The 27231-nt window shown below is 39.7% G+C and overlaps 3 protein-coding genes across 8 annotated transcripts; 1 reads left to right on the top strand and 2 right to left on the bottom strand.

Annotated features, from left to right (window-relative positions):
- Positions 1-597: 597 nt before the first annotated feature.
- Positions 598-25673, bottom strand: Dhpr (dihydropteridine reductase). 4 transcript variants are annotated; one of them, XM_086989229.1, is made up of 5 exons: positions 25533-25673; positions 2456-2539; positions 1918-2107; positions 1502-1651; positions 598-1217 (listed from the first exon to the last, which is right to left on the bottom strand). In XM_086989229.1, the coding sequence occupies exons 2-5, from the start codon at positions 2534-2536 to the stop codon at positions 934-936; spliced, it is 705 nt and encodes a 234-aa protein (XP_086845355.1). In that variant the 5' UTR covers positions 2537-2539; positions 25533-25673; the 3' UTR covers positions 598-933. The 4 variants fall into 4 exon arrangements, with proteins under 4 accessions (XP_086845355.1, XP_022664960.1, XP_022664958.1 ...); XM_022809225.2 differs by lacking the exon at positions 25533-25673 and adding an exon at positions 10305-10445; XM_022809223.2 differs by lacking the exon at positions 25533-25673 and adding an exon at positions 5082-5222.
- On the bottom strand, positions 6868-25666 carry Vps16B (Vacuolar protein sorting 16B). 2 transcript variants are annotated; one of them, XM_022809219.2, is made up of 2 exons: positions 25533-25666; positions 6868-8663 (listed from the first exon to the last, which is right to left on the bottom strand). In XM_022809219.2, the coding sequence occupies exon 2, from the start codon at positions 8640-8642 to the stop codon at positions 7347-7349; it is 1296 nt and encodes a 431-aa protein (XP_022664954.1). In that variant the 5' UTR covers positions 8643-8663; positions 25533-25666; the 3' UTR covers positions 6868-7346. The 2 variants fall into 2 exon arrangements, with proteins under 2 accessions (XP_022664954.1, XP_086845353.1); XM_086989227.1 differs by lacking the exon at positions 25533-25666 and adding an exon at positions 10305-10445.
- Positions 10604-16317, top strand: ThrRS (threonine--tRNA ligase). 2 transcript variants are annotated; one of them, XM_022809215.2, is made up of 5 exons: positions 10604-11051; positions 11776-11880; positions 12615-13781; positions 14397-14630; positions 14843-16317. In XM_022809215.2, exons 1-5 carry the CDS (start codon positions 10878-10880, stop codon positions 15362-15364), a joined length of 2202 nt encoding a protein of 733 aa, XP_022664950.1. In that variant the 5' UTR covers positions 10604-10877; the 3' UTR covers positions 15365-16317. The 2 variants fall into 2 exon arrangements, with proteins under 2 accessions (XP_022664950.1, XP_022664951.1); XM_022809216.2 differs by having other exon boundaries at positions 10606-10875.
- Positions 25674-27231: the final 1558 nt, after the last annotated feature.

The raw sequence follows: 27231 nt of genomic DNA, 5'->3' as shown, positions 1-27231 counted from the left end.
ACTCTATTTACACTTGTTTAAAGAATTGATAGACACGTTCTGTTGCTTGACGGCACTCATCATCTCTAGCATCATATATGCCAGTTGAAGTTAACTGTGCAAGTTAACTGTGCAGAAGGCACTGCAGAATCATAGATAATTTTATTTGTAGACAGTTGTCATACTACCATGTTGTTGTTCAAAATAAGGAGATCAAAATGCTTTGTTTTGGATTTTAGGGTGTCAATGAAAGTATTTGAAGATACATTGGACGGATCTCGATGGGAGAGACCGTTTGGTGGACAAGCATATAACGAATCACTATCCTTTTTATAATTTCTTTGTTTATATGGACAAATATTGATTGATAAAAAGTTCATTTATGCATCTAAAAGGTTTGATTTGGCTCCCTATTACACAAGAGTGATTGAGGTGTTTCAATACCACCACACCGTTTTACGAATTTTGTCTTATAAAAGCAATATTTTCATTTTGATTTATAGTAATAAACGTTCCGTGAGTTCGATGGCCCTATAAATACATTTGGGTAAATGCCAAGAATATCTATTCTTATGTGTTAACTTCCGTAATGACGCTGAAATTCAGTACACATGGATACACGTTTATCCAATAACATTTATTTGAAATTATTGGAGAAAGCCGTGTTTCTTGTCTCTATAGCTGTGCTCCATTTAGACAATTGCTGCAATAATACTATCGATCATTTAAATGCATAGCAATAACATTCAAAGATATTGGTTCATTATAGTCGAGAATGTTGTGAACATAATTTTGACAACAACAGGTTATAGCACGTGGCAAGCATATACGTTACATATGACACCTTAATGGTTATTTTTAACAAACATTCTGCGTCTGTCCTCCGAAATAGAGAATTTGCATTAAAGGATAAGGCAGTAGGGGCTCGGTCAGTGTTGTCGAATTATGATAAGCTTAAATGACAAGTTCGGTTTTGCCCTCCTTTGTAACAAGTTGCACGAGCGAGCCGCTAGCTGGTCGCTTAGCGGTATCGCTGGCCCAGCCGACAAACAGATCTGCAACGAACTCCAGCGGAGTCCACGTAGAGGTATCCGCCTTCGGCATCCATTTACGGTTCATTGGAGTGTCTAAAGTCACAGGTAAAATAGCGACACACGTCGCTCCATCGGGAAGGCCGCTTTTTGGCGCAGCAAGCGATGATACGAGATGATGAACGGCCGCCTTAGCCATTCCATAGCCTGATCAGAAAAAAAGATGAGTCGAGCAAATGTTCCGTTATCAATTTGGCGGATTTTTCATTCGAAATAAAATCTGTATTCAACGAATTATCACTTCTAAGTTGATGAGTACATGTAAGGTAGATGCGAAAGAAACGCAAACAACGTTTTACCCGAAAATAGGTAACCTCGAACTTCAATTTTCAAGTGAGTGCTGGATAGTTATCCACGACTTTTAATAATAATGAATTGCAGTGTAGCATTGTAGAACCAAAAATTGCCGATAGAAACGCAATTATAATTACCAATCATGCCAGGTGTAGCACTAAGACTGGCTTGTGCCCCGGTGAGAGCGCAAACTCCACCTTGTTTGAGATGTTTTGCTGACAGCGACGCTGCGATCAACGATGTCCATACACTCTGTTTCAGCATCAGGTCACTGTTCTTAATAAACTCTGTAGATAGGAGCCGTAATAAAAGCTTTTTGACACTGATGCTTAAACTCGACAGCTATTACTATAGAATCGCACATTTGATTGAATTTGCCAAATACTTGGATTAGTCTTTCGAGTTTCAGATTTCTCATAAATAAAAACGTATAAGAGAGCGCTTTAGATTCGGATGTGCATAAATGAAATTACGAAAGTTAATCCAACGGGCAAGTTCTTCACTAACAGAGGTAGATACTCTTTCCATAGAAGTTACAGGAAAACATGCAAACCTTTATTGGTGGCATTTCCACCAGCCCAGCCGCCAGCGACACAGATTACAGCATCGAGTTTTTCTCCTCCGAGCTTCGTCGTGAGCTCTGAGCTAATTTGTTCATGCTGAGACTGAAGATCTTTTGTGAAGTCGACCACAATATTTTCATTAGCCGTGTCATTGACCGAGCCATCAATCGAACAGACCCACTGAGACAGGGAACAAAAGAAATGAGAGGTTAAGTTGAACAGTAAAAGTTGAAAATTTTTCAATAAAGCCGCCCGAAGATAAATGGCTTAATAACAGATATGTGTTAAAGAAAATATTTGTGCATCTGAAGTACCCGAACGATGGTTAGATTAGTGACTTCCAAAATGAATTACTCTAACAGATCTGCTGTAAAATATATTGGACCATATAACGCTAGTACAAAACTATTTTTCACGCGCATTCATTAGTAGAATAAAGTATTGCGAGAAAATATTGTTGAACAGAAGGGTAATGCATTTCTTCATCTGGAACGGAACCCTATAAAGGTAAGCAACTGAGAAACTTACGAAGTTTTTGCTCTTGAAAATGTGTGTACAAACTGAGCCAAGAGCTCCTTTTCCTCCGTAAATAACCACGCGGCCGGCCATTTTCTAGAGAAAGAAATAAAACGCAAATTTTGGATATACGTTGTACACATTCAGATAAAGTATGTCTATTGTGCATATTGTCTACCTCTGCGTGCAGTCCGGTTGCAAAACACTGGAAAACACATGCGACAAACCGTATAAGGCGGTATAGGCAAATATGCTAGATTAAGGCAATATAACGAGACCCGCGAATTGGCATGGAACAAGATTGTTAAAAATGCTGAACTTTAGGGTTTCCGGAAGTAGAATTCTAATTGCAACAAGTATATACGTTAGACAGTGTGTGATCTACGCAAATACAAAAATACTGTCCATCTGAAATATTGCGCCTTCAAAACACAAGTAATTCTGCTGCTGAAGTTTCGGCATACATATATGTATGATTTTTGCTTACAGTTCGTCTAGTCAATAAATATAGAACTCTTTGGTAAAACTCACTATGAGGCAGGAATAGTAAACTTACTGCTGATAATCGACAAACTATGGGGGATATAAGTTATCCGTTTTAACAACTGAAAAACATGGAATCATTGTTATTATGACGGCTTGTTAATTTGTACCCTAGAACTATCAAGAGACTTCTCATAATGAGGAGAATCAGGTTCTTCCTATCGTTGTGTTCGTTCGTACCTACAAAACACTCGCTGCTGGAGCGTGATTTACGGTGACTTCGCGAATGACGAAATGAACCGATTGACCCAAATCACTGGTTCCGAGACAATTTTCCGTAAATGTATGTGAGAAAACGCCCCATATATACAGAACGTTCTGTACACCACATTGTCTTAGCCCGGCAGATTTGTTTTTGGCCGTTGTTATCAAGCTGATCAATGCACCTAGTAATCTACAGGTCCTTCACGCCTTTTGTCGAGTCTTACTTGTTTGCAAGTACAATAACAAATTTTGTCTCTTAAAACAGCGAAAGGAGTTTTCCGTGATTTGAAGAAATAGAAAGTGAGCACAAAAAAAGCCGTTGCCGTCGTAGTCTCAAATAATGACGTAAAATAATGAATAAAACGCGTTTACTAAACCAATAATGTGGCCACAACTTCAAATCGTAACACACATGTTAAGTTTTTTTTACATAATTATAAATTAGCCAATCTAAAACTTTGTCATGAGAAAATGCATCAACGAATAAAATTTAAAAATTTATCAGGAAGTAGAAGCTTCTGTTTAAGGTAAAGTATTACCTTTTAAAGCGAAGTTTTCCAAAAGGTATACAACATTTTTAAAACTTAATTTTTTTTAATTGCATTTAGAAACTATCGACAAGAAAAATAAGCAATTTAAACTATTCACAGAACTTTCGTAGTGTTTATGTGTCGTTGGCGAGATTTCGACCGAATAGAAACTGTGTTCTCGAATACCAGGTCTCAATAAAATTATAAGTCGTATAAATTATAATAAAATTATAAGAATGTTATATGATAAAAAGTCAGAGCAAAGACACTTTAAAAGGTGTTAAATCGTAGCGAATCTTCAATATGTTAGACAAAGCTAATTTAAGTATTTTTTGCTTCAAAATAAACATCACGATTTGAATATGTGTTTATAAGAGAATAATAAAAATAAATTCCTTGGAGAGTTGCTTTGAAACGGTCAAACTTTGATTAATCTCCTATAGGATTATATGACCTTATGAACATTGTAGATTATGTGAGCATTATGCTTAGAGTACTACATCGAAGAACGAGTCAACATAATCTCTTTTACGGAATCTCGTAGGTATCTCGTTCTTGCTGTGACCTTGAGTTCGAATCGTGTTAAACATACATCGCTATCAATTGAAAATTTGTATGGTATATAAAGCTTAAATTGTTTTCTTTTTGATAAGTACTTTTCAATTACAATACTTTTACATTCCTTTCTTGATTTTGTAGCCACTTATCTATAACCTCATAAGTTTATGTTACACTTCCTGCCGCGCAGTCAAAGTCTTAAATCCGATATAGTACCCCTGAGCAACCTTAATACATTAGATATATTTTTATAAAAACGTCCCCAAGACCGACATATTATATTATATATACATTCGGGACTAAACGAAACATAAGAGTCTCAGCGATTGACAGCTTAATACATATCCTCATTAGCAACGAATAGTGGACATTTTCTAGAAGAAGATGCATTAAGTCGAACTTAGAGCAACAGGTTTTCGTTTACAATTCGCAATTGACGCTCAAAAATCACAAAGTTGAGATTTTTTTTAATTTCAATTAAATTCGTAAAGCCAAATTTGCTGAGTGCAGATTCACGTTAGTCCATACCCTCTACTAATACTAATAACAGTAATAAACTTTATTATTGTTATTACTTATAGATTTTGATTGAAGCCATATTTTCTCAACCAAAAAAATTCATTTGCTTGTACATAGAGAACACAAGCGAAGGAAGCTGCATTTCTACAATAGGTGACCCGTTTCCTACAGCACCTACTTTATCAAGCTTTAGGATTGGTAAAGCAAATAAACGGTACCATTCAGAGCTACACTTGTACCTTTATTTTCCTATAAAATTCTATTGTATCCGTCTTTGGATTTACCTGAGTCATGGCACTGGTTAGCTAACACCAATTTGTTCACTGGTACGAGACACGGTAATCTGTTTTCTTTCTGGTGTTTGCCACTACCTCTAAATGTCGATTCTGTCTATTAACTGCACCTGCGTTTGTGATACTGGAGGGTGGATGCCAGTGGCGGCGCTGCGAGGGCAAGGCTTAGGCAACCTGACCCGTTCGAGGGATCTAGGGAGCTTCATTCGCCACTTAGCTATCCCTGGTTCAGCCAAAAAAGAGAGGGCGCTTTCGTTCTCCATAGATAATGCAGAGAGTAGTTCTAACGAAGGAATGGAAAGCACGAATTTGCTTCTTGTCAATAATAATGAAAAATGTCACCGGACAATATTAGGTTGAATATAAAGTGGGTTCATAAAAAACAGCTAGTAAACTGGGTTTCAACTAGGAAAGGTAAGGATCGATTCTACAGTTGGGTTTGCAGCTTTCAGTCCTATTTGACGTCGTATGCACAGATTCGAGGATCAAATGCATATCGCACTGCGCCCGTTTCTGCCTATCGCAGCAGTTAATTTTTTTCTTATTATTTATCTCTTAAAAAAACAAGTAGTATATTTGTGCCATAGACGGGTTTACCAATGACTCATCTACTAAAACCTCCTAATCGAGGTAGAGGTGAGCGATATAATAATCGAAGTGTAAGTTTTGCAGCGCAGAAACCCGCAATCTAGTAATGCACAACGGTTGATTTTTTCTCTCTCTGGGTACTACCATTGCCGTTAAATAACTCTTTCTTCCTTCACTTTACGCCAACGTGATGTTCACTGAGGATCCACATAGGCTGCTAAAGTGTGCCTTGGCTACCACTTCCGAACCCACTGATTTCCTGCGCTTGATTTTGATTTAATTGATTCATGATCTCGTTTTGTTCTTGCTTGCACATAGTGAATCCTATACAAAGAGACCTACAATTTTAAACATTTGGCTTATACAGGCTAAACTAAATGCAAATTAATTATTCATCCTTTAGAACAGAGCCACTAGGAATCAAACAATCAGGTGCCGGCCCAGGATCTCTTTAAACCGAAACAAGTAGGTGAATTACAGTAGTCCGTGGGTCTTATTACTGGACAAACTGAATTATGTCTTTTATATCTCTGCGTGACTTAGTTTCTCACGAGGAGATAGTATTACTAGGGAGATACTTGTGGAACCTTCGTAATTAGCAGTTACAGTAATGTTGGTTTTGCACAAGTTCAAATGGCTCAGTGCTAAGTAAGAAATAACTTCCACAAAAATATCGTTTCTTACCTTAGCGAATTGCCACATAAGGGCTAATTTCACTGCGGCCGGATCATTAGAGGCAAATATATTCCAAAAACATTTTTGTAAAAAAAATGACGGCTAATGAAACCTATTTTTCAGATTGGGAGACCGAAAGATGAAACGCATCAAACAAACGTAGTAACAAAATTTTGAAGAAAACATATATACATGACTAAGGTTTTAAAATAATCATGATAATCGCTTTCAAAGATGTTTAAACACATTGCTGCAATTCTTTTCACCATCCTAACATAGAAATTTCGTAAATGACCATGTTTTTGGTTAAAATAAGATAACCACAAATAGTTTATGCAATCTTAAAATGTTGAGATGTAAGAAGTCGTTTTAGACGGGTTGACTTCGTCCGTCAAGTTAGCCTTCTAATGATTCATAATATTGCATCAAAGTTTTTATGCGAAGCTATCTAGCGCCAACTTTTGAAATAGCAAACGATTGACATTTATACTATAAAGTCAACTATTACATTGGCTTAACTAACCGCAAAATCAGTTTTTTTTTTTTATTTACTCTCACTTCCTTCCTATAGACTATGCACCAGCTAACCTTTATTTACCGGTCACATTTTATAGGAGTGTACAGCAACATGCCACCAGGTAGACTCCTAACGCTATTGCGATTAAACTTCAAAATTCAAACACGAATTTTCTCAAAATGACTGTGAATGGCCACTTCCACTGAATGCCTATAAATGTGTATAAACATAGTAACATTGTACTATCATTTTTTGTATATATATATATATGCCTTTTGCATTCTGCACACGTGTTCGCACAACACAACAATTTGAGAAAATTACTCAACATATACAGTATTCCTATGTAATTGTACATAATTCAATTGTAAAATGCTTCGATACTAACGCTTTTACGGCGCATAGGTAAGAATAAAGCCAACAACAACTCAAGTAAATATCTACAATCAGGATATGTTAGTTATCGACTGCTTTCGTCAGTTATTCCACTTGATGGTCGGGTCGCTTAAAGATGACTGCACCAACTGAGCTGCGGCCGATTCGCGGGGCAGTTTCGCGATCAACTTCTCGAGATCCAGCCGATTCTTTGTTTGCACGTAGCAATTAACCAACGCATTCATAGCACCAACCCGTTTAGCCACGTTTATTCGATTCTCGACGTCATCAATATAGGCGATGTATTTTTCAATATGTTCAACCGGAGCCTTGTATTGATGCAAAATAAAAACGATCTTGTCGAAGCCAATTGACGAACTAAGCTTCTTCTTTCCTAGCCAATTCTTCGATTCCAGAAAGGTTTCAATTGCCTGATAATTCATTGCTTCAGCGTAGCCCGTTACGCATGCGTGAGTAAACTGATCTGCCGATATTTTGAACGCCTGTTTGAGGAAGGCAGGTGAGGCAAAATGGGTTTCTGGATCTTTGGCGTGATTTTTCGCACAGTAGCGAATTGTGTCGACGAGTGACGCGCCTAGAATTTTCTCGTTAATTTCAAGCGTTACTTCGTCAATTTCCTGGATTTTGGCTTGGAGCTGAAGAAGTTCGAGCTGGTTTTTGATGACGCCATGATCGGTACTCCCTAAGAAGTGTGTGTTGGCCGAGGTTGCCAGCGCCCGTATCTTGGCCTTTAGATCTTCGATATTTGCAATCACGTTATATCGGCATTGCGCAGCTTCATCCGTATGGCCAGACAGTGACAGCTGTTCAATTAGCTCTGTGTTCTCGCCACATTCACGCAAATAGTTCAGGTATGCCTGCAAAGCTGCTGGCCGGGAAATAAGCTCCTGTTGGAATAGGCTGGGCTTTAGTGAATTCCGAAGAAAGAGAACGACCACCTGCATTGTAGGTGTATCTCCCAGTTCCAGAGCGGCTTCGAGAAGCTGCAGCTTGGCCTCTCGAGAGCGGAATTGCTCGAGGCTATACGTGTTACCGAGAAAGATATCTTCGACGGTTTCTTTGGGCGATCGAATACTGAGTGGAGACGCCAGTTCAGGCTCCGGTATCGTTTGCAGTTTTGGAAGAAATTCAATTTTTTTTGGCCGCTCTGACACGACTGGCGTTTGTGCTATCATTGTCGGCCCGTCCTCCTCGAAATTGAATCCCTTTTGGTATGAGCTATTCCAGTAAGGATCGTCTTCATCCTCTCCTTCGATAGAGTTCAGCTGCTGTTGTAGGTTGTCGAATTCCAAAAAACTTCCTGAGGAATGTCGGAACAGAGGGACAGTTCGCGATGATGCAGGAATACTGGTGTTCGTTATATCCCATTCACTCATTTTGCCGCCCCTGGGAAACAACTAGAAGAGATAACCAAAGAAGCAGTCAATCAGTTCCTCTTGCGACTTCATTTCATACTTGAATTTTGCTCTGCATCTCGAGTCTGACGAATCAAGAAAGTGTGAGAAAGTAGCGATGTGGCAATAAGATGGTTTGATGGACAAAACGGCGTGCTTGCAAATATTTTATTGATAGCCAGTTGTGCAGCATACCTAAGACAACCCTGTCTGTTATGGCCAGTTAACCATAAATCAGACGGTCCATATATTAGATGAAATGGTAAAACAGATTGCTACCTTAGAACTAACCAGGGTAGCATGCAGAACTGTTCTGCAATGTAATCGTTTTGAGAACCTTTAAAAACAGTCAACTCTAGGTCAATACAGTATGTTGTAGAAGTGTTTGAAGCGATATTAAAAACCTAGTATTGCTCTTCGATTAAGACTTCATTCATTGCAGCAAGCCTAACATCAAAGAGCATTAGGCTGTTAGCAGCAAACAATATGTATATCTTGAAACCGATCGTCAACTTGGATTACTTATTGAATATAAGAAGTTATTTCAAATACTGGTGCTAGCTGCAAGGTTGTTCCATGACAGTCAAAACGGATAATATATATTGTAACAGACAGATGAGTTTTGAATATTACCAATACTATTACTTCTATTAATTAATATTAAGCCCATAAATGTTAAACTCGGCAGCATTGTACGTTCAAGCTCGAGGTTCGAATCACTCGTAAGACGCATGTGGGATTCAAACCAATACGTTATTAAAAAAGGACAGCAACTTCTTCAATTATTTCATATATCTCTATAGATCAAGTGAAGAACTCAATGAAACTTGACCTATATAAACGTATACATTTTTTTCATCCAATATCCTTATTGTGGTTGTACCCATTGTTGTTACCGTCATAGTTCAAAAAGGGCACTTAGTCCACTAAAGACATTATTCATTTTTAACCCTTGATTACATGTAATTGTTTTCGCTTTTTTTTTTTAGTATGCATTTATGATCACTGATATACGGTAGGTATTATCATATAGCCAAAAATGTAATCGATGTACCACCAGGACTTAAACCACGATTCCCTGATGTTTATAATATAGTGCTCTGATCAGAGCGCTTTACTTAAAATTAACGTGTTAGATACATTCAAATTTGCTTACAAAGTGTGAGTAAAGTTCATAGACAATAGACTATTAGCTATTATTGTCTACTAGAGCATAATAGTTCTTGTTTTGTTTATAACGTGAATGCTTCAACAAATTATAGTGTTAATTAAACATAGTTGCATATATAAGTGACTTAAGCTGTTCGTGTGAAGTAGATTATTTTATAGTGATTTCGGTGTGTACCAGAAGCTATATCATCAAAGGAACTTCTTAGGTTCAACACTTTCCCCCTAAAGACCATTGAACTCTTCCCCGTTTAGGACACCGCTGTTATATGACTACCAGCGCAGCAGGTTAACAAATGAATGTAGTGTATTACTTATACATAGAGTTATCGAATTCTACGTATAAGTAATAGTATTTCGAAAATTTACCAACAGTCCATTTGTATTAGATACTGGATGCCCACTGGTAGCATTACTTGTTACTTATAGTAGTCTCTATAGTAGACTTCTCTATCAATGTAGAGATAGTGCACTTACGGTTCAAAGGATCTTCGTTGTACACTACCGCTAGTACGGCCTCGTCGAATAGAACAACGCTCAATATAACCGCAACTACTTCTTCAGTTCGGCCACAAACAAGACCGTTACAAGAACATCTTTTGACACAATTCGACACACGTCTCACCATCAGGTGTGTTTCTTGTTTACGATTCAAAACATTGAGCAACGTGGAACGCGCACAGCTGCCGTCTTTCGAAATTATGCTGGCGCGCTACCGCCTAGTTTCGATATCGGCTATTTGCCGAGCATCTTTGTCGATCTCCACTATCGCAGTGGCGTTGCTAGCAACGTGGAAACGTCGTTCTTTGCCACGAGTGCGTTCGACCAGTGTGAGCAAGCAAGAGGAAGCGGAATTAATTTCTTCTAGAGTGTGATGGTTGCGTGATTTTTGGACGTTGTCGTTATAGCTCATTAACTAGTGTGCTTTTTGCTAGAAGAGAAACGACTCGGTTCTATTGTGGGCCCCCGGACCCGACCAATAAATACGATGTCGGGCGACCTCGCCGAAAGTGTACAAGAGAAGTGTGCGCTATCGGAACAACCAAAGGCATGTTGAGCTACGTTTGCCTAGGTCGTATAACCACTGCGGTAGCCAACCGGCTAATGTCAGCTGAGTCGCATCAGCAACTGAGCAAAGTCCTTGTCTTAGGCTCATGCAATCAGCAGTATTCGGGTGGGCTCGCGGTGCTGCAATCTCAAACCAGGGTGTTCTCACATTTTCCGGTCAGTTGCTGCTGTAGTTGAAGCTTGCAGCATCCAACGATCCTTCAAAGCCCATGAGAATGATTAGTCACTCTCCTAATGATAACAGTTGCTCTAACAACGCTCATTTCTCGATTTGATATCCAACTAGTCCACTGTCTATTTCTGCCTACACTAACTCAGCCGGACAATCTCTGTGCCTAGCTTCTACAATCTTGTATTAATAATTTTGATAAAATATGAATTACGTCTTTCGTAATTGCTGAGTAGAGCCTTATACATGATACTGAGCCGACCCATCTTTGATGGGTCAAGTCGTCGTCGGTAAGTCAATGACGATTAACGCAACTGTCGTAGTTCGGATTCTCTGCAGATCCTCCTTTTTAGGGCTTGTTTATTTTTATTGTTAGTCATGTATTGTAGTAAACTGTAAACTGTCACGTAAATCATTCAGAACAATCTGTCAGCCGAGAATGCCCTAGTAACCTGCAGGTAAAAGTTAACGCGATGATGCATCTTTAAGTGGAATTTTTTGTTTTATAAATGATTTTCGTAAGTGGGTGCCAGCTAGAAAGTGGGCGTACTGACTACACTTTCTCCAGGGAAAACATCAAAACAATGAGTTTTCAATTTTTCCCTAATAAGTTATGCATTTTCGCGTTACGTACCATCACGATTTCAACAGTAAGAACAAGTTCCATGAGGGACCAACTGGTGCTAGTGTAAATTCTGTAATTGTTTGCAGGAGCTCAAGGAGCCGGAGTACATCCAGCCTCGCATAAAGCTTTGGGATAAATTTAAGGCTGAGCGGGAGGCCGAGCTGGCGGCCAAAGTTCCGGAACCTATCAAGGTATGTCTTTAATATTGATTATGATGGTTCTAATACCTTCCTTACCGCTGGTGGAGCCTGTCTGTCCGACTGTAGGATAAATCTTTGTTTTTGGAATAGCAGCTAAAATCGAAAGCTTTCGATGCGCTATGTCGGAATGCTACAGATGTTCTTACACTTAAAATTGAATTTTCATCGTGAAGAACGACAAACAAAGACAGCAAATGCAAGCTCATTTTTGTCTTTGCCACTGTTGTATACAGCACTGCGATGCCATTTAAAGCGAAGCGACCACTGAAATTTTACACGATTCTATACCGTGACAATGCGATCTGCAATTTACGTTATGAAATACTTCTGGCAAAATACGGTATAAATGCTATTTATAATTTATATTATTGTATTAACATTTAAGCAGTTGCACGAGATTAAATCACGTTAAAACGCATACTCTGAATTAAGTACTTATACCTGCCTTTTATTTATGTAAAATATGTAAAAGCGAATTTGTTCACTACAACCAAAGCCACCGTTACGAAATACTGCTTACACACTGTCTATTATTCACTCCGTGAGTGTAATTATCTGGACGATAAAATAGTTGAAAGATTGTGATGTAACACTTTCAGACCATTTTATAGTGAGTGGTCAACCGCTCCGCTTTTTACGTACGCGCGAAGTTTAATTTTGCATTCCCAAACAGTTACTCTACTATTGAAATTCTGTCAAACATGCTTGGGTTTTTTGTAAAACAGGTAACGCTTCCAGATGGCAAAGTAGTTGATGGACAATCTTGGCGCACTACTCCGTACGAGGTGGCCTCCGTCATCTCAAAGGGTCTCGCTGACAACTGTGTCATTTCAAAGGTCAATGGCGTTCTATGGGATCTCGACCGACCTCTTGAAGCGGATTCTACTTTGAAATTGCTAAAATTTGACGACGATGAAGGCAAGGAAGTATACTGGCATTCAACGGCTCATATTATGGGCGAGGCGATGGAGTACAAATACCACGGATGTCTCTGCTATGGTCCGCCGATCGAAAATGGATTTTACTATGATATGGCATTCAGAGAGGGTCAACCCGGCGTCAGCCATCACGATTTTCCCCTTATTGAGAAACAGATGAACCAGATTATCAAAGAGAAGCAGCCGTTTGAGAGGCTAGAGCTAACCAAAGAACAGCTTCTTGAGATGTTTGCTTATAACCCGTTCAAGGTTCGTATTCTCAACGAGAAAGTGAAGACTCCTAGTACCACAGTGTACCGGTGTGGACCCCTGATCGACCTGTGCCGAGGACCACACGTTCGTCATACTGGCAAGATTAAATCGTTCCAGGTGACGAAATGCTCATCATCATTCTGGGAGGGTAAGGCCGATGCCGAGGTTCTGCAACGCATCTACGGCATTTCGTTCCCAGACAAGAAGCTTCTAAAGGAATGGCAGCAGTTCCAGGAGGAGGCGGCTCGCCGAGATCATCGAAAGCTTGGAAGAGAACAGGAATTGTTTTTTTTCCACGAATTGTCACCGGGCTCCTGCTTTTTCCTGCCGAACGGGGCACACATCTATAACTCGTTGATCAAATTTATTCGTTCCGAGTACCGGAAACGCGGCTTCACCGAGGTTGTGTCGCCGAATATCTACAACGTCAAACTCTGGGAGACATCCGGCCATTGGCAACACTATAAAGAGAATATGTTCTCATTCGAGTGTGAAAAAGACACCTATGCTCTGAAGCCAATGAACTGTCCCGGCCATTGTCTAATGTTCGACGTCCGATCACGTTCATGGCGAGAACTGCCTTTAAGATTTGCCGATTTCGGGGTTTTACATAGAAACGAGATTAGTGGAGCGCTGACTGGACTCACTAGAGTTCGTAGGTTCCAACAGGATGATGCCCACATATTTTGCACTGTTGATCAGGTCTGTATTTAAAAATGGGTCCTTCCATACAAAAAAGAGTTCAACATTTTTTTGCTCTAATTTAAATATGCTCAGTCCTTGTCTTAATGTTTTCGACCATTCTTACTCAGTAAACAAGTCCTCAGAGTTAGCTCTTCCGTATAGAATCGACGACTTGCTTCCAATAAAAGATTTAGCCGGAGTGGGTCTTGCTGTATTTATTTGGAGTGTCTCCAACATACCTATGCAACAGCATTTTAACTATTAGATAATGCTGAGACTTGAAACAGCTGTGACTGCATGTTCATGGTTATCATGGCAACTCGCTCAAAGCATGCGCATTAGGCGCTCAGACCCGCTACTTCATATGCCCAGTGGAAGCATTTATTCGTTAGTGTATTTGGTGATTCCTCGTATCATTAAATTATTATAAATTATTAAAATCAAACTACCTTAAATGATTATTGCTATTCTTTAAAAGATGTTGTGACCAGAATCTCCTGGTAATAACATTATCATCTGAAGTGAAACTGCCATATATTGATGATTTGCGACCAATACGTATAGTCGCCGCCGTAACGGAAGCGCATAGTAAACAAGTTTGATGCCAACTTCTAACATGTGTTTTACATGCAGATCGCTCAGGAGATTGACGCATGTCTCGATTTCCTGAGAGCAGTTTATGGCGTGCTAGGGTTTACGTTCCAACTAAAGTTGTCCACTCGGCCTGAAGGATTTCTTGGTGAACTCGAAGTATGGAATCGCGCAGAGAAGCAACTTGCGGAGTCGCTCGACAAATTCGGCCAAGCATGGGCTCTCAACCCAGGTGACGGAGCCTTCTATGGACCTAAGATTGACATCAACATTCAGGTAAAAATCATTCAGCATAATTTTAAAACTATCCAGGTTATTTTTTCCTTTTGCATACCTCTCTATGAGAAAGACGAATGCGTGTTATCATTCCAGGTGAGTATATGGACAAAATTAACTACAATACTGCACATATAAAGGCTAATATGCTGCATATGCTCCAGTTGCAATAGTGCTTATTTATTAAAGATTGTGTCGTTTTCGGGTTTTAGGATGCGCTGCGCCGCCAGCACCAGTGTGCCACTATCCAATTGGACTTCCAGCTACCCATTCGATTCAACCTAAATTATGTGAATGAGGCAGGTGAAAAGACGCGCCCTGTGATCATTCACCGTGCTGTCCTTGGCTCGGTCGAGCGAATGATCGCCATTCTAACTGAAAACTTTGGTGGAAAATGGCCATTTTGGCTAAACCCTCGTCAAGCAGTTGTTGTTCCGGTTGGGCCAGTGTTCGACGAGTATGCTACAGAGGTGAAAAAGCAGCTGTTTGAGGCCGGATTCCGTTGCGACGTTGACCTCAGCGAGGGCAACACGATGAACAAGAAAATCCGAAACGCCCAGTTGGCTCAATATAATTTCATTCTCGTTGTCGGGGAACGGGAGAAATTGGCTGGTACGGCCAACGTGCGCACACGCGATAACAAAGTTCATGGAGAATTCGCCATTGACGATATCGCGCGGCGATTTAGTGGACTACACAAGAACAAATCGAACGATTCGGAAAACGACTTCTAAATAACGTCTATTAACAAACGTTGAGTAATAACATAGTGGAAAAATCTATAATTAAAATTGTAGGCATGTTGAGAGGCAGAGAGTGGGGGGAATGGAATGTGTTCAATGGATGGATTGCGCAGTGTGTCTAGGGAGCCGTGTTGCGGCATCCAGTTGATGGCAGTATGATTACCGAGGCCACAGTGAGCAGCGTGTAGTTAATAATGAAGTATTGTTCACAGACGGACCTTCTTCATAGAATTATACATTTACCTTGCCGTTACTTTTTGCTTATTAGCTGTCATAATAACGAACCAGTGCAAGTACTTGAAAAATTGTTTGCTGAGACCAAATAGAGATGTTATATTATTTAATAAGTGACATTTAGGGCAAGAAAAATTACAGTGAAAAAGAAAAGGCTAATATATTTTTTTGTATAGACGAAGAAAACGAAGGTTATGCTACATATAAACCACCGCCAATTAAATTGCCTCTACACCAATTGTTACCGATAAGCTATTAGTAATTACTTAGTATAGCGTATGTTAGTTATTAATTTAAAAAATACAAAATGCTTATTTAGTAGATGGCGCCACTGTTTACAACAGCACGCCAACAACCATTATTGTAAAAGGCTGTGTGTTTCATTGTGAAAATGATATGCCTCACCTGAATTGGCCATTCCGTTTAGAAAGAGCTCCAGAGAATGGGACAGCTGCTTAAGAATGCGTTACGTGAACCATAGGTATAATAACTGGTTTGGCTCTATTAAATTATTTAAAAAAATTTTAGAGGGCAGTTAGAAGCGATAAGTACATGTTGTCATTTGGGTATACAAAGCGACCGGATATGGTGCACGCGCCGATAAGAACCTATTTATTGTAAGGACTGAAATAGAGATAAAAGAAAAGTGGCGACAGGAACATAAAAATTTCGACTTGTTCAGTAATAAATAAATGAACGGATTTCCTCTACTACGTTGTTTTTAATTTTTAGGCACAAGCTTTTTAAGGCAGTATAGCCAAGTGATGGACTGAGCCGCGCTAAACATGATCGCGCTAGGTCACTGGCGGTAAGCCCTGGTTTCCTAGTTTTTGTGGGAAATCTAGATCGTTCCGTTCTTCTTCCATATTCGTATAGGAGCCAAGGAAGTATAGTTGATTTTAACAACCTTAACGCTTGATTTATCTTAGACGTGGTTCCCGTGTACAAATCTGTATTTTGCTGCAGAAATATCGTTACGGAAATGCAGTATTGAAACAAATTCACACTCAGATTTCTTTTTTATATTCTTATGTGTAGTGCGGGAAGTCCAAAGGAAAATATTTTTAGAATACGCTGAGGAAAGCAGACGTTACACCTTTCAACTCGTTTAAACATGTATTCATGGTGCTGCCTATTATATTTGCCCACTTGAGTAATATTTATATGAACTTGTAGTAATATGTTCTGTTAGTAATAAGATGTGAATATTGTCACACAAAGAAGACAACAAGCGCGTATATTAACGTATCAAGGTCTTTTACGTGCGTAGATATCCCCGAAATTCAGGCCTTAACGCTTAAGTGCTTCTTACAGCACAGGTAGGTCGATAAATGGTGGACCCTTTTTTTTTATAGCTAATCGAAGCATTTTTGTAAACAAGATGTGAAGCACTCATTGAAATAGTTGGTGAAGTTCAACGTGAACTACCTTATCGATCGACATAAAACTTGTGGGGGCTGAATATGTGCTCTAACATATGGCGCTTAGAATACATCGGTGATTGTTAATTGCCTAATCGCAGCTAGGTTTTTGCCGAACTCTAAGACGTTCATCGATCATCAATGTATCTTTTCTGTCGTTTTTTATGATGTTCTCGAATAATCTGTGTTATTCAGTGTTACTTTCTCTATTTTGCATTGTTCTTGCTCGAGAGTAGGCTAGTCTGTCGATTACATCGGTATCAGTTTCTTTTTGAATCAGTAATGCGCGAAGCCTGTTTCATAGTTTTGATCGTTGTTCTGTTGTTCTGCTCCCTTATCACTGACGTATGGCTGAGAGCGGCCATCGTATCGCAGCGGTGTTTGCTTTTGCGTTGTTTGTGTACCGTCTACCGCCAATTGCCTTATTGCCCGAGATGAGCGTTTGTCTCTACCCCCCGCCGATCGGTTGTGTTGAACGCGAAATTGGCACAAGCACGAGAAGCCGTAAGCATTACGGTATCGTGAACGCTTTCACTACTCTGATTTCACAGGCATGATTCATGGCCATTTACGACGTGTCACTATTTAAGCCATTTGACAATTAGATAAATATCAATGGGATGGCATAAGAAACATTAATTCCTTGTTATGTTAATGGCAGGCTCATGTATGTAAGTGCAGAATCGGCGAGCGAAACGATGACAGTCTGGCCATTGAGATTGACGAGTACCGCTGTTTGCTGTCAGACACGACGAGATTATGCCGTCGCACTAAAGGTAGCGGCAGCAGCAGCAACAAGACTACAACCAATGGCAAGGGCAGCGTGATAACGCAAAAAAGTCAGAACAAAATAGTGCTATGGTCCCACGATCTAATAATATAGGATTTATGTACGTTTATTGTTGATTTTACGTATCATCGATGATACTTGAACGACACTGTTGTAACCGATGAACATACTATGTATTATTATTATCAAATATATATTATTATGCATGTTTCTTTGGCAACGAAGGATTCATTTGCGATTTGTTTAAATTGGTGGAGATTTTTTGGTGAGAGAATTAAGTGAAGATAAGGACTTAGGTAGGTATTAAAAAAGGCCAAATTTCACAGTGTCCGCTATTCTTTTCGTAGAATAGCATCCATCTTAATTATCTTAAAAATATCGAAGGATCTAAAAACCATGCTCTTTATTTGGGTTTTTCTTGATCGACTTTTTACCTGGAATGCCTGGCAGCCTTCTGGCGTTCGAGTACAGGCAGTCCTAAGGTGCGCACGCTTGGCCTTGTAGCCGCTTTGTAAATACTTCCGGCGTTGCTGGTAACGGTTTTTTTTATTTCCAAATATCCGCCCATTAAAGCTTGTATGCGAAAAAACCTTTTTCAGATTCAAATCAGCAACGTCTGCCGAACCAACCTTTGATACTAGCTTTGCTACCGCCTTAGTGATCACGAGGGCTTGTTTACAAATTTTTTTCAAAAGTATGGCTACAAAAATTACAGATGGATAATACTTAACGAAACGTCAAATATTAGTCAGCGCCTCATTCATGAGGCTTCTTTTACTTTTTTTTTACTTTTTAAATATATTGTACCTAAGTTCAGCTCTGATGATAAAGAAACAAACTTATTACTTCTAGATTCATACAGTTAATCAAGAATATAATGAAACATGAGTCATACTAATTAACGAATCAAATTGACGCTACATATCGAAGTTAAGTGATATGAGAGAAACCGCAAATAAAATGGCTAGAACACAATCGACTAATCTGCACGCTCGAAATTGCTACCGCGAAGCAGAAGCTCGATTTGTTTGTTATTAACGTTCTTTCTCCATCTGCCAATGACGTCAAGTAGCAGTATATCATTTTAATGGTTGTTTTACATGGCTAGACTTCAGTCGCCGATTTATACGTCAGACGCCTGTAAAAAGACAAATCTTGGCTCGAATCTGTTCGTTCCGCGACCCTTGGAATAAGCAAGACTCTGTTGTCTGAGATGTCTGATGTGTTTATTCAGCGCGCCAACGTGTTCCATTCACGCATCATCGCCAAAGGATCTCCATCGGATTTTGCTATATCAACCTGCTCTGTAGCGAACGCAAGCTAAGTGTGATCGTTCATTCCGGAGCACGATTTGTTGAAACAATTATCTAACTTATTCGCATGTGTGTTTTTTTATTTCAATAGCTATATGAAAACTTCTAATCGTTCTTTTCTTCGGTGGTACATAAAGCCTAAGTCGAGTCAAATAGTTTCGAGTTGCTTTCTTCAAAGAGAAGAAAAAAGAAAGCCTCTATAAATAGTATAGGCCTCGAGACAACCGACTGATTCACAGTTTTAATAGCTGCTTTCTGGTGAGCTACCACTTGAATATAAGTGCACATACGTAACATTAACTAAAGAGCGCACTTATAGGCTAAAACGGTTCCAATTAGGATCTCCGTGGCACCTTAAGTAGTATATCCTCTATTCAGCAAGAGAAAAAGCTCACAATACGGCAAGTTCTGCGTTTGTTTCCTGTGTAACGAGCCTACTAGAAAAGAGGTCCTTTTTATTTCAGTTAGGACCGAATACAACAGACGCCATGCAATACTATCATTATTATCAGAAAAGATAGCACTTTTTCGGCATTCTGTCATTCAAAATTTTCCCAGGAGCTTTTTAAACTTAAACTAATGTGATGCAGGCGTTTTAAATCCCAAATAAGTAGTAACAGTTTATTATATTTTATTGATTAGTAGTTTTATATATGAGTGACTTAAGTTAATGAGGCATATTCCTCGTTTCACAAACGTAGCGAGCTTTCTGTGTCAAAGACTTGACAATCTATGCAGTATTCTCAAACACAGGTCGACATTTCATGCTGCCTTCAAACATCTCATCAATGGCCCGTTTTTCACTAACGGGTTTAATTGTTTCCGTGAATATAACGATTGAAGCCTGAATGCCAATTTTCGACACAGATGACAAGAAGCGGCTAGTATTGAAAATAGCGAAATTGCTTGTCGTTGTAGCGGCAAAACATGAAACTGCGTAAGGAACCATTCCCAGGTAAAACGCTGGCTTTCGTCCGTAATGACCGCCAAAGTGATTAAAGGAAATATTACCAGCAATTAGGCCAGCCATTGATAGCGTCTGAGGAAACAGCTTCAGGTGGTCTTTCTGGCAGACAAGGATTTCACGCTTCAAGTATCGTCGATTTATGCACAAAATGATCATACGTCCATGAGGCATACTCCACAAAATTTTAGTTTGTAAATATCTTAGATGCTTTGTCACTCTTCTTCAACAAGACGTACAAATCAGGATCCTGAGACTCACTGCAATTGTAGTCAGCGTTTGAGGTGACAGTATGAACGCCATAGCCAGCTGTCCGTACGCCTTAAACAACGAGTTCATAAAAATTGCGAATGTCAAAGGCCCACCTGGCTCACAAGGGCGGTTAGTCCGCCTGACAGCTCCTCCTGCCAGCGACTAGATGTCGCGTCTTTATCGCGAGCACGGTGTCTAGTAAAGGAGTAAAACAAACGAACTGGAGGGGCTTCCTTGAATCGCGTGTGAATGAAGACTTCCCAGCAAGCCCAGAGTTCCGGTGGTATCGTTGGGATTGAGTCCACCTGCTAGCAGGCATTACTGAAGATCCTTGCCACGCCACCTCGTCTGCGTGAGGTACGTCCGACTCCGCCACAATTACAACGTGTTTCTCGGTCTTTCGTATTTGCGCTCCGAATATTGTTGACCCAGTCCAACGCCAACACTGCTGCCTCAGCTTGCTAGTCTTCGAATAGCGTAACCGCACACTTGAAAAGCTTGCTGCGGGTCCGCTTTCGCGGGCTCTGGAGTAACTAGACAGACCGACGGATAGACAGGCCACCTCTTTGACTTTACGTTCTGTAGTGTTTACTTGCTTAACTTAACCAGACAAGAATTTCGGAATTAGGAACAGGAACGAAACATTATTTTAGATAGACAGAGAGGAAGTAACAAGCACATGCCTAGCGGTTTTTCTCCAGTTAGTGAATCCGTTGTCAGCCTGCTAGCTAACTAGTGTTGATTATAAAAATTTAATTTTAGCCAACGAGATGCAGTCGCAATGAGCACTACTTTAAGCAGCGTTGTCACAACCTATTGGGGCATTTTTACTATCGAGTGCTACCCCGGAACGACTACAAGGATTAGCCCCTCCTTCTAGAAGGAGGGATTTCCCCTTTACCCAGTAACCCCGCCTGTTTCGCACCCATACACCTATGACGCCCATGTACGCGACATATGTACTTAAATGATAACAGTTACACTGATGAAACTCCAGGTTCAGCAAGCAAACCATCAAGGACAAGGACATTATTGCCACCACCTACCAGTAACCAATTGTAATGTAAGTTTTCGTGTGTCTAAGTTAGCGGCAGACAGCCCTAACTAGCAGATCACACATCTGCTAACTTCGTATTGGCATAGATAGGCCTGTTTGACTTTTCTCTATTCGTAATCTCTACTAAAATTAGAATTTGTCTCGCCGGACGATCGACAGCAGCATGAGGCAGACGTCAGCCAATTTTGCCGACACAAAGCTACCGAGGAAATGAATGTACACGGTAAGATGAACAGATGTAATGGAGCAGCTATGGCCTAAGTAAGTTGGACCTCCACCGTCGCAGTCTTCGACTGATGTTGGTCGGTTAGACAAACGGGCGAATGAGCCCTTGGGACAGTTTTCAGAGCGGCGAAGTGGTGAAGACTGCGATAACAATCGTGGTAGCTGCACGCGAACTCTAGCTGCGAGACAGCGTTGGCCTGCGAGTGTCTTTCGATCGTTGGCGGGATAGCTTTTTTTTTAGTGCAACTGTTGGCGTATGTGAAAGGGAGGACGCTAAAATTAACATTCCCCTTACGTTGATGGAAATGCGTACGGAGCCACGTTTAAGTATGATTTAGGAGGCAGGACGCAATCATGGACGCTGAATGCTATAATGAGACTGGTTTCATTTGTATGTCGTTACGGAAGAAATAAAAAAAAAACGGGCGCACATGCGTCAGTCGCTCTCGCGGCGCAGGGTGTAATAATACGACCTTGATACACCCAATGCGTTAATTTCTAACGTCAACAAAGCACGAAAGGATCTTTCTTTGCATTTGTCCAGGGTTATGTTCAAATTATATTATTACTTGATTCATAATCTGCCTTCAGCTGACATATTTTTGGAACGCAAAGTTTCCCACGTCATAGAGGGTTGTCTTGAGGAGCGTGTAGAATGAGCAAAAGATGCACTAAGCGACATTCCTCTAAGACAGAAGACTGAAATATAGATTTCCTGCTACAATCAACTGAATACTAAATCGCATTGTTTTATTTCTGAATACTAGTATGCTCTGAAGTACAAAGTAGCTCAGTTACTGTTACAGTTTTCATAAAATGAAAGTAATTTGTGTTAATGTATGTACACTAAACAGAGTCTTAGTTACCAGTCGAACCTTCAGCCAATGGGATAGATATAAATTGTTTTCCCAAAAGTCTATGAAGTGACCTATATTTAAGTGACACTGTGTTCTTTGCGACATTTGTCGCGCAAATACAAGCAGGTCTTTTAAAAGCTGTGGGTCCACTTATTAATGGTTACTTTTGTACCAGTTGTACTCCTACCATCACTCGAAGTGAAATAGCTTTGAGCGATTTTGGCCTCGCTCAAGAAAGTTGAGGAAGAAAAATAAATATACACAGCGATTAACTTTAGGATTCTTATGGTCTGCAAAACACTTGTCTGTTTATTATTATTATTATCAGAATAGCGATCAATTAGGTTTTCCTTCCAAATAGGTCTCGTCTGTTGTCTATATGCCAAAAAACTTGTTCATTTGCTTAGTGCTAATTTATCAATGCAACGACTTCCTAGAGTGGAGCCGATCTGCAGTAGATAAGTATTTAGAGAATAGGCTACGGCAATGGCTAGCAGTGTTAGGTATTTGTTTAGGGAAAAAGCATGATGCCTTTCCACAAATAGTTTTTTTCCAATCGCCAAATCGTCGGATACGTTACTTCACGGACTTTTGGGAAAACAATTTATATGTATTCCGTTGGCTGAAAATGTAGTAACAAAATGTTGGTGGGTTAGCTAAGCCAAATTACCCGTATCTGATGTGGATCAGCTGCGCGAGTTATTCTCGGATCATCTCAGGACTATCGCCGTCTGAATTAAATTGTCGCCACAGTGATATCTTACCATCAACTCTCTATAGAGTCATCCTAATAATTTTTGAACTTTCATCTTTTTGCGACAAAAAGATGGGTAGTCTTTTGATTTCGAAGAAAGTTAGTAACATAGTTGGCTAACATTGGCTTCTATATTTTAAAAAAACTGCACTGATGGATCACGTTGACTATAATTGACGCAAACCACTTGTATGACATCCTTTCGTAAGATCAATTTCAGCAGGTCTTGAGGGCTACACGGTTGTATAAGTTGATCTCGTACTGAAAGACCTTCACTAATTTAATACCTATTTCTCCTGTTGCGCTGCAATTACAGTTCGATTGTATTTTGTTTTATTTGTTTGGCGAACTGAGCCGTGAGATGCTGAGGCCCTAATGAAAATAATGCGTCACTTAAAGGTTCTAACATTGAAATTTTTTACCCTAGATGTTACATTGTCTATACAGATGGGAGTGGCAACACACAGAATAAAACCGATAATGAAAATTAAAATGAACAAAAATCAAGTCATTTTTTGAAAAACAGTGATGCGCTTATTTGCTAAATCTGGTACAAAACAAGAGCTCCTTCTTTCTACGACAGCATCAAACTTGTCACGGCAGAATAAGTTACGTTATTTTTGGAACTTCAGTGAAAATCAGCTATTACCCAGTTTTTTCGCACTCGGTGAACCCTCACCAAATCCAAAAGTTTCCTTTTTAGCCCGAAATCATGATTGCTAGTTTTCATACGGTTTCTGAAAAAGCCAAAGAATATTTCCATAAATAGATGGGGGGATTCCCAACAGGGTGAGGATATAAACGGGTCGAAAGTTCATCAAGATGGCTTGAGAGCCATTTGATTCACCGATATTTGTCATGTCTATCTAAATCGATGCCGGTTTTCGAAACAAGAACATCGGTTAACATCTAGATTGTCCAGACAAACTGTATGAGTCTTATGGCGCTATTTTGCACTTCCTAATTTTTTTTCGGGCTATGTTGGGCACTTGTTTATTTTGGGACCTTTTGCCTGCTATCAGCCCACAATTAAATTCCGCTGGGACTTTATATATATATATATATAGCGTATTTTGCCACTTTTCTTCACCGCTTAAACGAAGTTCTACCTAGGACCGTGGCGTGACGCGCGGTTACTATTAAAAAAAACTTATCTGCGCATTAAAAAAGGAATATTTTGAAAATGAGTTGTGCCGAATTGAAATTGTAGTTGTTGGCTTACGTAAAATAATTAGAGCATATTTAAGATCGAACCCACAAACGTATACTGACGTTTTACGGTCAGATCAACAGGACGACTCGCATTTCGATAAATACCCGCTACGTCACCCCTTATTCCTAGGAAGCTATCTCAGCCTTTTCTTGTACTTTGATAAGAAGGATTTATTAGTGCTACTCAATAAGATCGGAAATTATTACATATACTGAATAAAAAGTTCGCGACTCTCCTTTATTAACAGTAGAGCTATATCTAGTGCCCAATGAATGAATAGCAATTCACACTTACAAGTAGTTAAACAAAATAAAAATATATAAGCAATTTTACTACACGTTATGTTAACATCATTTTTAATACAACTCTGTACTTAGTATACTGTGCTTCGCATATTTACTTTAAACATGGTAAGGCTTGCGCTATAGAGGTACACTTTCCATTACAACGAATCAAAATCAGATTAGGTTTCCTTCCGTACGTATGCCTTGTGTGTTGAGCAGTACTATATGGAAAAAAATTTGTGTTTAACTGGTTCACACAAGTTATTTTCTGCGCTGAGACATGCATATGAGATCAGTATAGCCGTCCTGCAATGAGGTCTTATCGAATACTTGCTTTCTTGCAATCCAAGTATATGTACATACAAGTTGGAGCCTTACTTTTCATTTAGACAGTAATAAACTCAGCGTTCGTTTTGCGTGCAAAATTTAACAAAAAAAATATACTGAAAAGTAGGTATTTCATTCATTTTGTGTTTTCAATGGACATAAAGAGCAAGTCACCTTTTCATGTGTATTTAACTAAATGCAGATAGCCCTCTTATATATCCATACATATATATATGTGCTTCATTCAATCGTACTTGAGCTTGCTTTGCCGCTCATAAGCTTTCTTTTGTATAGAATAATTTATGTTCCATGTATTCATATGTAAAGAATTATAGATATATATATATATATATATATATTGATCATTATATAATGATCAATATAAATCTAACAACGACATGCGTGGGACGTACGGGTAAGTGCGAACAAATACGCCCAACCTATAACCTAAAATAAAACATAACCAACCTCTGGAAGAAATCTCGGATGGGCGTGAGTATTCAGGCGCGTTTCCTGATACGCATATCGGCATTAACGACGAAGCTGATTACAATGATTTCTCAAAGCTTTTTTCCTGACGCTTGTATGTAGGTCTGTCCTGCTGAGCATATGGTTGATGGCGCATTGCTCAACGCCCTCTCGAAACGTGTTGACTTTCATTTGCCATCGAGTATAGGCCCATTTTCTAAAATCGTTGGTAGCCAGCGGCATGACGATGTTCATATTGTGACCTTCTTCGACGTAAAGGAAGTCATGCACAAATAACTTCAGGCCGTACTTGAGCCACGCAAAGGCCACGAGTTTTACTATCTGTAAGTTACAGTTGATCATTGTAGCTTAACACGAAAATAATAGATATTTGACGTTCGATGCACTTAGCGTGTTTATCCTGCGACACTTACTTTTTGGTACCTTGTGGATATGTGTGCGCACGGGAACGGTCCACTGCGCTCATTTCTTTGACCCCTAATTTTATGGTAGCTAAGGCAACATACAACGGTTACCTATATCTACAAAGTAACTATCTTATACCTGCTGCATTTTTGGAAGAATAAACAAGGATATCTGCTATGCAAATCTCAATGGAAAAATAACACGCGGTGTTTTCAAAGCCTACCTCTGTACGAAACATCTCAAGCCGTTCCCTTAGTTCGCGCTCATGGGTCGTCCATTGTTTGATGCGCAGATCTTTTCTGTGTCTCGCTTCGACCAAGGTCATATGCAGATCAATACTGTCCCATAGTTCAGTCGGCAGAAGGCATCGCCTAGGCAAGACAACGCGTTCATTCTGGATGCTCACTGCCTTAGGTGTTTTTAATTGTCTTAACTTGCAAGATCTGGGCACAGATTCGGTTCGGTTGGCGACAGGCTCCTGTAAATGCTCGCGTCGTGCACGAAAGCTGTCATACCTCGTCAAAATAAATGATGGTACGTCGGTCGTTGAAGGTGTTTCACTGATTTTGCCTGATGGCAGTGCGTTCTTATTACTATTGATGATGTCTGGTAACCTCTCAGTTGATTGCAGCGTAGAAGAGAAGCATTTCTTTGAGTGTTCGAACACTATTTGAAACTTGCGGAACCTGTCCCGAAAAAAAGACTTGATAGAATTAGCGATGGGAGGACCGTGTTGGTTTATAGTCATCTTTTTTCTCCTTTCTCAAGGTTTTCAACTTTTCTGGAGCAAATTTTCGAAGTTCCGTCGAATGGGTAGAGCACTTTCAGGCGTCTGCAGAAATCCAACCTACTCCAAACTTGCCGAAACATTAGCCAAGTTCTTTAGGTTATCCACATTAAGGGATATGGTAGTTATAAAATCGCAATAGTCCACACGAGTACAGAGCCAGCCCACAACGACCTTAAAAACGATTAGAATGTAGAACTACTTGACGATTGTACGTAACTAGAATCAAAAGATCCCTGCCATTACTGCTGCAGCGATTAACTACTATTACGAAATTGCCAAGTAAGGCCCAGTCAAAATGTTCGTTTTGTGAGTTGCTATGTGTATAAACAAACGTCACTCGCTTTTCGGAGAGGTATCGCTTCACATGTTGAACCTGCACGACGGCATACTTCCATTAAGTTGGTACGATGTTTCACCACAATTTGTGCACGTTGCGCGTCGGCAAGTTGTTCTAAGCCAGTGGCCGTGGCACAATTGAGCGAT

Source organism: Varroa destructor, unplaced genomic scaffold (assembly GCF_002443255.2).
Source record: "Varroa destructor unplaced genomic scaffold, Vdes_3.0 BEIS01000005.1, whole genome shotgun sequence".
Lineage (NCBI taxonomy): Eukaryota > Metazoa > Arthropoda > Arachnida > Mesostigmata > Varroidae > Varroa > Varroa destructor.
Note: the sequence above shows the minus strand (reverse complement) of the source record. Positions and strands in the feature narration are given on the sequence as shown.

What these genes read in the sequence shown, in the direction of transcription:
- Dhpr (XM_022809223.2), bottom strand. An exon ending in TTTTCAAGAGCAAAAACTTC is followed by an intron (nt 2,108 to 2,455) that starts GTAAGTTTCTCA and finishes TCCCTGTCTCAG; the next exon opens with TGGGTCTGTTCGATTGATGG. An exon ending in TGGAAATGCCACCAATAAAG is followed by an intron (nt 1,652 to 1,917) that starts GTTTGCATGTTT and finishes TCCTATCTACAG; the next exon opens with AGTTTATTAAGAACAGTGAC.
- Vps16B (XM_022809219.2), bottom strand. Translation starts at nt 8,642, where the DNA reads ATGAGTGAATGGGATATAACGAACACCAGTATTCCTGCATCATCGCGA.
- ThrRS (XM_022809215.2), top strand. Translation starts at nt 10,878, where the DNA reads ATGTTGAGCTACGTTTGCCTAGGTCGTATAACCACTGCGGTAGCCAAC. An exon ending in GGGTGTTCTCACATTTTCCG is followed by an intron (nt 11,052 to 11,775) that starts GTCAGTTGCTGC and finishes AATTGTTTGCAG; the next exon opens with GAGCTCAAGGAGCCGGAGTA. An exon ending in AAGTTCCGGAACCTATCAAG is followed by an intron (nt 11,881 to 12,614) that starts GTATGTCTTTAA and finishes TTTGTAAAACAG; the next exon opens with GTAACGCTTCCAGATGGCAA.